Genomic DNA, 13,525 nt, shown 5'->3' with positions numbered 1-13,525 from the left:
GAGGGGTGCTGGTGCTTATCTCCAGCAGTCAAAACAGCTTGTTCGGAGAAGATGAGGTGAGCACTACCACCAGTCTTGTCTCGTGCCAACTGTAAAGCATCCTGAAACCATTTATGTGTGGGGTTGCTTCTCAGCCAAGGGAGTCGGCTCTCTCACAGTCTTACCTAGAAACACAGCCATGAATAAAGAATAGTACCAGAATGTCCTCCGAGAGCAACTTCTCCCAACGTCCAAGAGCAGTTTGCCTTTTCCAGCATGATGGAGCACCTTGCCGTAAAGCAAAGGTGATATCTAACTGGCTCAGGGAACAAAATATAGAGATTTTGGGTCCATGGCTTGGAAACTCCCCTGATCTTAATCGCATTGAAAACTTGTGGTCAATTATCAAGAGACGAGTGGACAGATGGAAACCTAGGGATTCTGACAAAATGCAAGCATTGATTGTGCAAGAATTGTCTGCTATCAGTCAGGATTTGGTCCAGAAGTTGATTGAGAGCATGCCAGGGAGAATTGCAGAGGTCCTGAAGAAGAGGGGTCAACTCTGCAAATATTGACTTACTGCATTAACTCATTTTAACTGCCATTAAAAGCTTTTGTTACTCATAATATGTTTGCAATTGTATTTCTGCATGTGATGACAACATCTGACATACTGTACACACATGAAAACCAGAGGGCAGCAGACCATGTGAAAATATAATATTTGTGTCATTCTCAATACTTTTGGCCATGACTGTATGTGTCCTTTGGTACCAGTCCATGTGTCCTTTAGTCAGTGTGTCCTTTGGTACCGGGCCGCACAAAAAGAATAAATAACTATTATTTCTGACAGAAGTATTGTTTAGTCTAAATCTTTTATTTTAAAAACTGAGAGGATTCACTCCATCACTTCCGTCCATGACCCACTATTGACGAATGTCGCCATGACAATGCAGGTCACATGATCCCTCCCACCATGTTGATTCAGAAAACAAGCTGACATCTTCACTAGTTCACAGCTATGTGAGTAGTTAGCAGGCTAATTTTGTGGCATTTAAAGGCATGTTTAATGTTACCATAGCGACCACAGAGGACTACAGAGCGTATGACATTAAACCGGTCCCTGGTGCAGTGGAGGGTTTCACTGCACCTGGTCCTTTGATGAACGCAGCACGATTTAAAAAAACGCTGTTTATCAGTTGGGGAATTCGTCTTAGCTAAGAACCAGAGATGGTTGCTCCAGTTTTTATTTCCACTTGTTCAAACGACTGAAGCAGATTTTAAAGTTGCTCTCCTTACGGACTCCATCTTCACTTGAGGATTCATTTTAACCTTAGGACTGATCCATGCTCCTCATTACATCCTGAACCATCTGATCATCTGCCTCCATCTAAAACTCAGTGGTCTTTCTCTAATGCTGCAAAGTTGAATCCGTTTTAAAACCTTGGAAGCCGAGTTGTTCAGATGTGGACTGCGAGGTTCTGGAATCTTTTCCCATGGTTCCTCGGCTGCACAGACGGAAAACAACTGAAGATGTTCCTATTCAGAAAGTTTTATGTTTAAATTGTTTTTCCTCCATAAAGCGCTTAAAGAGCGTTTCTCTGAAATCTGTAACAGGAATCAGTGTTCTTCATTCCTAATAAGCAGGAAATGGACCACAGCCTGTCCTCCATGATGTAACGCACGATGAGAAACACGAAACAGAGCGTGCATTAGCCACAAAGGCACTGAGAGGCTTTCCAGAAGAGCCCAGTTCCCACATTGGACCCTTCTGGACAGAAAGGGTCTCCTCTATTTGCCTCCGATTGGTGATTCTGACAGAAGGAGAACTTCAGAGAAAAACAATCATTAGCAGCCTGAACAAGTGAAAGGTCAGCCTTATTACTCCACAGCCCCCTGCTGTCTGAGCAGACATACCATAATCAGCCGAGCGCTGACTGACAGCAGCCAAAATGGTGATGGAGCGCCGTCCTGCCTGCTTACCAGGACAGAACAGGAGAACATATAATGCTAAATGGCCTAAATGTACTAATATAGGACTTTTTTTCCAAGTCAGGAGACTTGACCTAAGTGTTTTGCACTACATTCATCCATTCACACACATACTGATGGTGGCAAACTACACTGTAGACGCAGCTGCCCTGAGGCTCACTGACAGAAGCCAGGCTGCCGTATGCTGGTGCCACCATCTGACCACCATTAGTAGAAAGCGCAGGTGAAGTATCTTGCCCAAGGATACAATGACCCTGAAAGCCGGAGTTGCGGCTCAAACCCACAGATTACAGGGCAAACTCTTGCACCCGATGTCACTGTCCATGAAGGGGCCTTCAACATATTATGGGATATTATATTACTGCGCCATGGAAACCTTGTTCAGCACTGTGTTCATCCTCCCATACAGTCACGATTCGAGGTGTTTTACTCTTAGGAACAGTTGAGTTCTGCTGAGGCAGATTTTTTGGGGGCGTGGTGGGTCCCTCAGAAGGATGGTCCCCCTCTCTGACGTCGTGGTGGGTCGGTCAGGAAGGTGGTTCTCGCCTCTGAAGTCATGGGGGCGGGTTGTGTCTGTCAAGAGGGGTGGATCCCCGCTATGACATCAAGGGGGCGGGGTGAGTCCGTCAGTGGGGTGGATCCCCGCTATGACATTGTGGGGGGTCCGTCAGAGGGTGCTTCTCCGCTATGACATTGAGGGGGCGGGGTGGGTCTGTCAGTGGGGTGGATCCCCGCTCTGATGTCGTGGGGGCAGGGTGTGTCTGTCAAGAGGGGTGGATCCCCGCTATGACATTGTGGGGGGTCCGTCACAGGGTGCTTCCCCGCTATGACATTGAGGGGGCGGGGTGGGTCCATCAGTGGGGTGGATCCCAGGTTTATAGGGACATTGCCTGGTTGGGTAAATGGGGGGCACTGGGTGAAAGATTGGTGGAAGGAGTGTCTGGGAAGGGGTTAGAAGCTAGACCTGGGCTCCCCCGCCTCTTGGGTGGCAAACAGTCACACCTTTTTTACAGATAACTGTGCAGCGTAATCTGTCAGTTAAACGTCTCAGTGTTCATCCATGATCATGTCTTCAATTCCTTTCTATCCAAACATCAGGATTTTATTAATCCTGACAAAATGTTCATTGTTCTATAATAGAATTGAAGAATCTAACCTTTCTCATTTGAACTGTTGGATACCTGAGCCAACAAACAGCCTTGGTAAGTGAAGGACAGAGGGAGCAGACTCTCAGAAACAGGTGCTCATCCCTGGTTCTAGGGTTTAAATTAAATTCATGTTCCTTCAAAACCTGCAGCGCTCAGAGTATGAAGAACCGGATCTCCCAAATGTAGCTAAAACCATGAGCAACTCCAGAGGAAACCCCTGTTTGCTGCACAGTTTTAAACAAAAGCTTAAAGATAAACTCACTGTGGTCTGGAGGCTTCTGCTTGGTCAGTCTGCAGCTTCTGCCCCCCCTCCACCTCCATGGTGCAGTAGACAATCCGGTTTGGAGCCACAGACTTCAGCCCCTGGACCTCAACGATAACAACCTGGAACAGACGTCAAAGGATTCAGACAAACACATTTTAAACTCTACTTCACTGACTGGATGAGCTGCAGCAGACCTTCAACATCTCTGCAGGTTGATCCAAACTAGTTTTTTCAGAACCTAAAGCAATAAAAACCCTCTGAGGTTCAGCAGCAGGGCTTTGGTTGGCTGACAAAATTAAAATCTGGTAGAAAGAAACTCCAAGGGAAGCACTAATGTTTGGACGTTGGTGTGGACTTGGACTAGGCCATGATCTCAACCACGTATTGCATCTAAGGCTGGGTTTTCAGGGAGGTTCTTCTTCTGGAAGGTGAACCTCTGCTGCAGCCTTTTCCTCCAGGATTTAAATGCATCCATAAGCTTTTCTGCCCCTGCTGAAGAAGAGTTTCCCCACAGCATGATGCAGCCACTGCTATGTTTGACTTTGGGATATGTACTGAAGTTCACCTGTGTGTATCAGAGTAAAGGGGGCAGAATAACAGTTCCCCCCTCCTTTGCAGCCTTTTATTCCAAGATGACTGTGAAGCTACGCCATCCTCTACCTTCCCAAGATGAGCTCCTTGCTATTCAGCCTTCCAGAAAAGCTTTCAGGACAGAACACATGTGGTTGGAAGCTTTGCTTTCAGACTAACCTCCAGATTAAAGGACAGCACAACATCCGATTTGGACAGGATGTCTCCTTCATCCCCCAAATCCAAGAAGGAGTTATTCATGGAGGAGCGCTTAAGTTTCTGCTTGAAGTCCGGTCCTCCTTTAGACACTGGCAGGCTTTCCAGGTTAGCCATCAGCAAGTTGACAGAAGAACGCAGCTCGTCCACGTACAGAGCCTCCATGTCAGCAGAGATAAAGCGAGGGTATCTCCTTTCCTGCACAACACAGAGAAAAGTTCCTCCTCGTCTCAATATTGTAATAATCAGCACATCTAGAAGGAGGAACGTATTCATGAGCAGCCAGCATCAAATCAATCAGTTTTGTTCTAAAACAAGTGTTTGACTTTTATATTACTTATTTCTCGAGTTAAAAAACAGATTTTTCTAGTTCGTTATGATAGTTTTCATGATTTACACCAAAGAATTTTATCCAGTAAAGCAGACCTGACCTTGGCAACCTTCTCAGCCAGCTGTAACCGACCGTCCAGCTCTCTGCGGATCTGAGCAGCTTGTTCATCCACGTTGTCAAGCTATAAGACGAGCATCAAATAAACAGAAGAAGAAGAGTGCTGATAGAAAGGTAGATAACATTCACATTTTAAAGACTACACAGCAAAACAAGAAAGAAAAAAAGAGTTGTTTTTTTTTATAATTTTATTTTCCCTTGATTTTAGCAGATTAGCCAATTTGACAATGAAATAAAGTTGGTTTACAATCTAAATAAGTAAAAAAAAAACTACCATAAGTTTATTTTGATTGCAAAAATACTCATTAACTTGGCAGTTGATTTTATTTTTCTTCTTTGTGCAATAGGCTATGATATTATTTTTTTAGAGCCTGGGGACCAATGTCCATGCTGGCCTTTCCAAACTCTGGAATTGGCTTGTCCAAAGTCGATCCTCTAGGGCCGCCATCCTGCAGGTTTTAGAGGTTTCTCTGCTTCAGCACAGCTGATTTTAATTGATAGTTGATTAACAGGCTTTTACTGAACTGCAATCATCAGAAGAGAAACATAAAAGCTTCAATTCTGCTCACGGAGGAGGCGATCACATCTTCCTGCTGCTCCTTCACGTCCCTGCTCTGTCCCTGTTTTGCTGTGTCTGGTCTTTTCTCATCCATCCATCCATCCATCCATCCATCCATCCATCCATCCATCCATCCATCCATCCATCCATCCATCCATCCATCCATCCATCCTCTAACACGCCTAATCCCACTATAGGGTGCTGGTCCCTATCTCCAGCTGTCTATGGGCGAGAGGTGGGGTACACCCCAGACAGGTCGCCAGTCCAGGGCAACACAGAGACAAACAGGATAAACAACCATTCACACACACCTAAGGAGAATTTAGAGAAGCCAATTAACCTAACAGTCATGTTTTTGGATTGTGTGCTAGGGCTTGTGTGCTAGGGCTTGAACCGACATCCTCCGGTTGCAGGGCAAACTCCTTCATGGCCCCTTTTGCCTGATCCGAACTGTTGGAGTTATTATGATTTCTGTTGTTTTTATCATTTTATTCATTTATATGTTTTATATTGCTCTCAATCATTTATATGTTCTATATGTTACTCTCATAATTGGAAATAGTGTATGAAGGCCNCAGTCCATCACAGGGCAAGACAGAGACAAACAGGATAAACAACCATTCACTCACACCTAAGGAGAATTTAGAGAAGCCAATTAACCTAACAGTCATGTTTTTGGATTGTGGGAGGAAGCTGGAGTACCTGGAGAGAACCCACGCATGCTCAGGGAGAACATGCAAACTCCATGCAGAAAGACCCTGGACCAGGAATAGAACCCAGAACCTTCTTGCTGCAAGGCAGCAGTGCTACCCACTGTCCCACTGAGCATCCCCCTTCTCTTCATATCACCTGAATTCAAAAATGGATCTGGTCAGCTGGTCTCTCAATACAATTGATCAAATTTTCTCAAAAGCAAGACAGGGAAAAGGGGACCCCTCCTGTCCTGCTGGGACATACTTTGTGGGAAACACCATGGACTCCTGGGGCGGCTTGGAGAACGGTGTGTTTTATGTTGTCTGTGGAGGACATGGAAGATGTATGGATGTTTGGATTTATGATACTCTGATTTCTCCTGTTTGGATTTGGAGGATACAGGATGTATCTACAATTACAGAGGATGTCGGCGGCAATTTGGGCATTGATCAGGCTGCTGACGGGAGCCAGCTGGGGGCAACTGAACACCAGCTGGCTGTGGTGGTTGAACTCAAAGGCGAGATGGGATAATATCTTGGTGTGCACGCCTCCTTCAAAGAGGGAAAGCCCAACAAATTTGGAATATTGGATTCACCCTGTGGAGCCCTGCGACAAACACTTCAAGGCTGACCAAAAATTCTGTGCAGCTTGCTCTCAAAGCAAAAGTGTGTTTTGTTTTATCAAAATCATTTTATCAAAACTCCCCTGGATGTTATGGCGGAAGGGCCCACAAGGGAACACATGGCCTCAGTCCAATTGTGGCCTAGTCCACATTTACACCACATTCAATCATTCACCCATTCACTGATGGTGGTGAGCTACCTTGTAGCCACAGCTGCCTTGGGGCCCACTGACAGAAGCTAGGCTGTCGTACACTGGAACCACCAGTCATCTTTATTTCATTGTCAATCTGACTACCATCAGTTGACAAAGCAGGGGAAGTCTCTTGCCCAAGGACAATGATAATGAAAGGTGGAGCTAGGGCTTGAACCGACATCCTCCGGTTGCAGGGCAAACTCCTTCATGGCCCCTTTTGCCTGATCCGAACTGTTGGAGTTATTATGATTTCTGTTGTCTTTATCATTTTATTCATTTATATGTTTTATATTGCTCTCAATCATTTATATGTTCTATATGTTACTCTCATCATTGGAAATAGTGTATGAAGGCCATAAGACGGTCAAATGTTTTGCAAGAATGCTTTCCTGTTTTTCATTTGAGAAGCACAGAAGTGAAAGTTCAGAACCCTGACACCTTGTGTAAAGCGTATACTGGAACCAGGCAAGTTCCGTATCTTAAAGGTTCATGTAATGTCTAAGAGATTGCGTAATCGAAACTAACGCCTGCTGTTTTAATGTGTTGACTGTTCAATAAAAAGCCTGGCAAGTGTTGAGCCAAGCGGAGATGCAGAGATTGATACTGTTCTCCCCTTTGCAAAGCATTTCAGGAAAAATCTTACGCTGTCTTTGTTTCATTTTTTACAGGTTAAAGTTGGGGAAACTTAACAACCCTAACATGAACACAAACCAGTTCAGCAATGTTGCGTTCCTGAACTTTGAAAATGCCTCACCAGGAGGTTACAAGTCTGGCAAAGTTAGAAAAATAGTTTCCAGCTAAACAATTGGTGTTTTTGATGCTGTCTGATTATTTTATGGGTTTACTGTTGTGTACAGCAAGCTAAGCGGAAGCTAACGGTGATCACATGGTACCCAATGCTAACATGTCTGGAGCTACTGTTTATAAAGCTAAAACTTTATTTCACTAACGGCCAATATAACGTTAACATGTGTCTTTCCTGATATGTTCTGTAAATTTCAATGCTGAAATAAAACCAAAAATCCAGTTTAAAACAAGAAAGTTTTCAGCCCACAAAAGAAAGGACAGTTAACCGTTCCTGCCGTTGGAGTCGTTTTAAGTTGAACTTTTGTTTTAAGGTGCAGGAGATCTTAAACCTTTTCAGATATCTCCCATAATGGGTAATTTAGTCACTGTATCTCTACACCCCCCTGCAGTTCCACTGTGTCCCCTCTAGAGGGCTGCATTATTCATAGCTCCTATTTTGAAAAACATTTAGCCTTCAATAAATCACCTTTAAACATGAGTTTCTTCTGAAACTAATGCTTTTATTTTACTTTTTGAACCTTTCCAATAAGGACACAGCTTGTCCGACAGAAATGGCATCAAATTCCATGACTTTGTCAGGATATCCACTCCAGCGAGGCGTTGCTGATTTCTGCTCTGGCATCATAAAAAACACTCAATCATATCATTAGGTTTTAAAGTGTCCTGTTGAAGAGCAAACAGCAACCCATAAACCTGCCTACCAGCTGCTTCTATCATCTGATGATCTGTCTTATCCAGCTTTATTTCCTGAAACTCCAAATGTTTTATGGGACCATGAGGCAACATTTTCAAAATAAAAGAAGATCATTGATCAGATTAATTCATTCAGTTGATCAAGTTCAGGTTAGCACGAAGCTCTGTGGTCATTTTCCTCTCACATCCCTTCAGAATATTTTCACTCAGGCGTCTGGGTGAGAGGGTTAGTTTTACTAGAATGAAGGACTGTTTGTAACAGAAGATCATTTTTCATCACAGTTCAGACTCCTTCCTCTGAAGGTTCATTCAACATTTTACTATTTGGATGAACTAAATGTGGAAACCTTCACAGCTTTTTGCAGGCTTTCAGTTGGGGAGAAAAACTTTGTCTAGATCAGAACAGGCAGGATCCTAGGAAACACTATCTGTTCCTTTCAAGGATTAATGAACGCCTTAGTGAAAAACACTCATCCTGAATTTCCTGTTAAATAAAGACATTTTTTTTTCTAAGGAGAATCTTTCTGACCCATTGAAAGCAGCAGAGCATCGATCCAACAGATTAAATGTTCAGGTTAGCATCTTATCCAGACTGTTTCTCATCATATAAATGTGTCTCTTTACTTGCATACTTATAAAATGCATAAAAGGTGCATTCATAAAATAATGTTAACAATGGTAGAAATAAGGAATGCTCTGCAAATGTCTTTAGGTGGCTTTAAAAAATGCTGTTTTAATTTAGTCCTGGAAGGACTGTTCATCATCCTCCCTTACCTCCAGCACAAGCCTGGTCTGCCGCTGCCCACTGCCCAGCATCGGGGCTCTCTGAGGGGTGTCGTCGAAAATTTAGATTTCTCTCATTTCATATATTGATTTATGCCATTTACTCACTGAAAAATGTTTTTACTCCGTCTGTTTCACCTGCAAGGCCACAAAATATCTGAGCCATGATTATTTGCATAGAAGAAAATACTTCTTCCAGTAACAATCCAGATTCTTTCTCATGGTTTATTTATAACATGTTAATGTTTTAACCAAAGTGTCCATAATTTGTTTTGACTCTGCCTACTTTCCATTATTGTAAGTAAGGAACAGGGCTGATTACCATGCAATAAGGGCCATATGATGTTTTGTTCTCTCTTTGCAAAGATATAATAAAATGCCGACTGAGTGAAATGCATCGATCTCCATTTATTTAAGTTGAGTGAATAGTTGAATACTTTTTTTCCCACAACAGGGGACAGATTTACAAGGTCCCACAGAATCAGAGCTGCGTTTTTTTTTTCTGAGCTTTTGGGGCTTTTCCAAAAAAATGATGGTCTCCCCAAGGTGATTCAAAAGCTGTTTATAGAAAACAATTCAGCAGGAGCCTGTGATGTTAAGGTTCACCTGTGCTTTTATTGGGAAAAGCTGGCAGGGAATGGTATAGGGTTGCCCGGGGTAACGGCAGGTCCAAAGCAGAGGGTCCAGGAGGCTGGTGATTAACTGTTAATATTAAACAACCATTCCAGTTACTAAATAAGATCAACATGCCCACTGTTATATACAGGAATGACATCTGATGTTATGCAATAACTCCTGCTGGGACGGTGATGTCATTGGTCGTAATTAATAATAATTCTATCTTAAAAACCAAATCAGCACAAACAACAGTTTTACCTGCAGAAATGAAGCAGCTCTGAACAAGTAGGCTAGATCATTTAGATTCAATTCAGAGCTTAATGGGGGATAGTTGACCTCTGAGTGACCTAAAAAATTATCTTTAATATCTCTGAAACAACAGCAGCACATATGAGCTTTTTTATGTATTCATTTTTCTCAATTTCTTCAAATGACCATTAAAAATGCTTAAAGCTGCGATAAAGAAGCAATAACCATTCAGTCTATCTGATGAGTTTTTTCACGTGGGTGGGGTTTCAGCTTCATGCAGTTGAAGCTCCTCCTCTTTGTCCAGAGTGTAAACACTGCATCTGAAATGCAGAGCTTTAAAGGTGGACTAAGCATTACTGTGATGTCTCAAAGAAAGGACACTCCAATTCTCCATATTCCCTTCTCTTCTAAAGTGCCATCATATAAACATCACTACTGGCCCAGTTTTATCCATGGAACCGATACAGATGCTGCTAATAAATTCTAAAACCAGCATTCTGCACAGGCGGCTCCATGGATTGACCTCCATCCACCTACCTGACAGGCATTGTAGAGCAGTTGGTGCTCAAACTTGCGGACGCCCAGTATCTGCTGGAACATGTCATACAGCTGCTCTTTACTGAGGATCAGCTCTGACGCGGCGCTCAGATGCACCCGCTGTGGTTGGCGGCGCATGTCTTCCTCCCCACGGTAGATGGCATCATACTTGGTGATCCAGGAGCTCAGCACCGTCTCTTTACTCAGGCCGTCGATCTCTGGAAGGCTGCGCACCCGGCGCTCAATGTTTTTCTTAAAAACCTCACGGAAGTCGTTGGCTGAGCAGCCGCCGCCTTGAACCATTCGGGAAACTCGCTCACTCTTTAGGAAGCCCTGGTTCAGAGGGAGATAAAGCACAATTTCAGCACTGGTACACTTTATCTGCAGACTTACTCTTTGGTTCTTTTCACTCTTTATTGAGTGCTGCATTGAGCTGTTTTACAGAAAATAATCAAAACTTTGTTAAGCGGGTGTATTTATGATGTTCCCCAGAGACAGAGCTTGGTCACCATTGGTCACCTCTACCAGGTGATATATTGCTGTTACCACTTTCTTTTGGAAGCATGTTTGATTCCACAGTTTCAGGTTTTTCATGACCTTGAAAGCTTGCATGCATTCTTGCAGGACCTTTCTGAAACTTGGAGGGGGAAAAAAAACATCTTATTTATCTTATTTCTACAATCATGCATGCTTCTGCTTGCTAGCTGTTGCTCTCTCTTTGCTTCTGTGTGGACACTAACCCATTTTAAGTCGCTTACCGATGCTGTGGTGGGAAAAGAATCAATCTATTAATTCCCTTTTCCGTATATTGATTTCTAAGAGTTTCATTTTTTCAGACCTCAGAACTACAAGGTTTCTGATGGAGGGGGGTGTTTAATCTATAAGGGACTGTTTGGGATACAAATTATCTTTCTGATAACAAGCTAGACAGATTTTCAGGGATTATCTCATAACATTATGTGTTGTTTCCACCTGTCATTGTTTTGGTAACAGTATGCTGAGATCTTAACAGCCTTGCTTCAGGGATTTGATTTCAGAAGCTGCGTCCTCCAAGGACCCGGTCTACCTGGACCAGGTCCGTGAAAATAAGGAGGCTGGAAGAGTTTCTGCTATGGCTTCCACACACGTCTAGCCTTCTCTGGCTTTCACGTCCCGTACGCTCTGTTTCCTAGCAACCGTCACAGTCACAAAGCAGGCAGATATCAGATTTATAGTCCCCACACTGCAGAGATATTGGAATCTGAGCTTAAATTACAGCCAAAGCCATTTACATAGAGACACATAAAACCTTCAGATTAACCAAACCTTACCCGCCACATTTCTGACTCAATTACATTAAACAAACTATTTTCATTCATTTCAGACGGAACTATTCACATACTTGGATTATATTAAACTGCACTTTCAATATTCACCACTGTTCGGTGCCATTTCCCTTTTTCCTCTGAGCGCAGAGCAGCCGGCTTGCTCAGACTCGCAATGAATCATGTGATATCCAAGGCTTTTATCGGCCACATAACCAGGAGTCTTTCAATCCAACAGACCTCGCACCGCGCTGTGACATCATCGGCCTATGAAGCTTTGGAGGATGCAGCCTTTGAATTGAAACTTAACAATCGTTTGTCTAGGCAGAGCAGGGCTGGACATTATGCCATCTCGTTCTCTTTATCTTTGCAAATAAAATAAAGTTCCGACTGAAGGAAATCCCTCAAGTTCACAGTTGAATAGCTTTTTCCCACAGAAGCCACCAGGACTGGAGGGAGAAAGCTGGTTCCTTACTCTTGTTAAATGTAAAGTAACTAAACCTGAGCGACTCTGCTGTTTCAAAATTGTATTTTTTTTCTAAATTGTTCCAATATTGTAAATGCAATTAATTATCCAGGCTTAGTTCCCACATGGATCTAAATCAACACCTTTGGAACAAGCAGTTCTTCTCTAAACCAGAGGGTGGCAGCAGTGAGACCATCGTGTAGAATTTTCTCTTTTGACATTTTAACGTTTGTAAAGTAACAAGAAACCAAAAAACAAAAATACTAAAACTAGTTCTTCACGAACAAACACTACAAAGAGGACTGAGACATTCATGCTCTTTTTATGAGGGAGTTTGTCCGCAGTGATCTAACTATGTAATTACAGATGAAACTGCTAAACCAATTTAATGTAGATAAAATGCAGGACCATCAATTAATTTAAACAGCACCATAGTGTAAATGCGTGCGTATCTTCATTAGCATGATTTATCTGGAAAAAGTCGATTTTCTCATGGTTTAATTTTCCTGTTGGTTCACAGTGATCAGCATAGATTGACCCTGAATGATTTGAGTGGCTGTTAGTTTTTGGCTCAGTATCTATTGATCCCTACCAGACACAGTTACAGTGAATGTTAACCAACAACTTCAGCCCTCGTGACAGCAAACCTAAAGCTACAGCTCTTCCTGAAGACCAGACAGAGAACTGAGGAGAAACACATTTTCTCTCTTTCCACTTTATCCTCATCAGGCTGATGTCACAATATTATAATTTACGCATCATTACAGCCCCAGGAGTGTTGCACTGCAAAGGCCTACTGATATCCCAATTTATTAATTATCAACTTTATTAGCTTTTTAAAGGCCTAAAAAAAAAAAAAAAAAAAAAACTTACGCTAAGGAATGACTCACATTCATCAGTCTCACTAAATCATAACAATTTCAACAGCAATATCAAACTAAGGACAAGAAACCATCACAGCAGTCAAAATCTTCTGTCAGAGTTAGAGCTTCTTTTTCTATAGAAGAAGAGATAACAGCCTGATCCTGGAGGTGGAGAAGATGAAGGAGATCATGGTGGACTTCAGGAAGAACCGGCCTAACCACGCTCCACTGCTCATCAACAGCTCAGCTATAGAGGTGGTCAGCAGGACTTCAACTGGACTGGAAACACCACCTCACTGGTCAAAAGGGCCCAGAAGCACATGGACTTCCTGTGGAGGATGAGGAGAGCCCACATACCCCCAACCATCCTCCCCACCTTCTATAGAAGCACCATAGAGAGCGTTCTGACCAGCTGTCTCACTGTGTGGTGTGGAGGCTGCAGCGCCTCAGACTGGAAGAAGGTGAGACGGGCAGAGAGGATCATGGAGGCTCCTCTTCCCTCCATTAAAGACATTTCAT

At 43.0% G+C, this 13,525-nt stretch overlaps 1 protein-coding gene across 1 annotated transcript in view; it reads right to left on the bottom strand.

The window, feature by feature from the left end:
- cadps2 (Ca++-dependent secretion activator 2) overlaps positions 1-13,525 on the bottom strand; it is a 160,810-nt gene that overhangs the window by 113,404 nt on the left and 33,881 nt on the right. The window contains exons 3-6 of the mRNA XM_015387430.1: positions 10,374-10,706; positions 4,602-4,682; positions 4,135-4,368; positions 3,382-3,503 (exon numbers count right to left, since the gene is read on the bottom strand). Coding sequence (XP_015242916.1) covers positions 3,382-3,503; positions 4,135-4,368; positions 4,602-4,682; positions 10,374-10,706 — 770 coding nt within the window. The remainder of the gene's footprint in view (positions 1-3,381; positions 3,504-4,134; positions 4,369-4,601; positions 4,683-10,373; positions 10,707-13,525) is intronic.

This window comes from Cyprinodon variegatus, unplaced genomic scaffold (assembly GCF_000732505.1).
Source record: "Cyprinodon variegatus isolate N-32 unplaced genomic scaffold, C_variegatus-1.0 Scaffold394, whole genome shotgun sequence".
NCBI lineage: Eukaryota > Metazoa > Chordata > Actinopteri > Cyprinodontiformes > Cyprinodontidae > Cyprinodon > Cyprinodon variegatus.
This window is presented reverse-complemented; position numbering and strand designations above follow the sequence as displayed.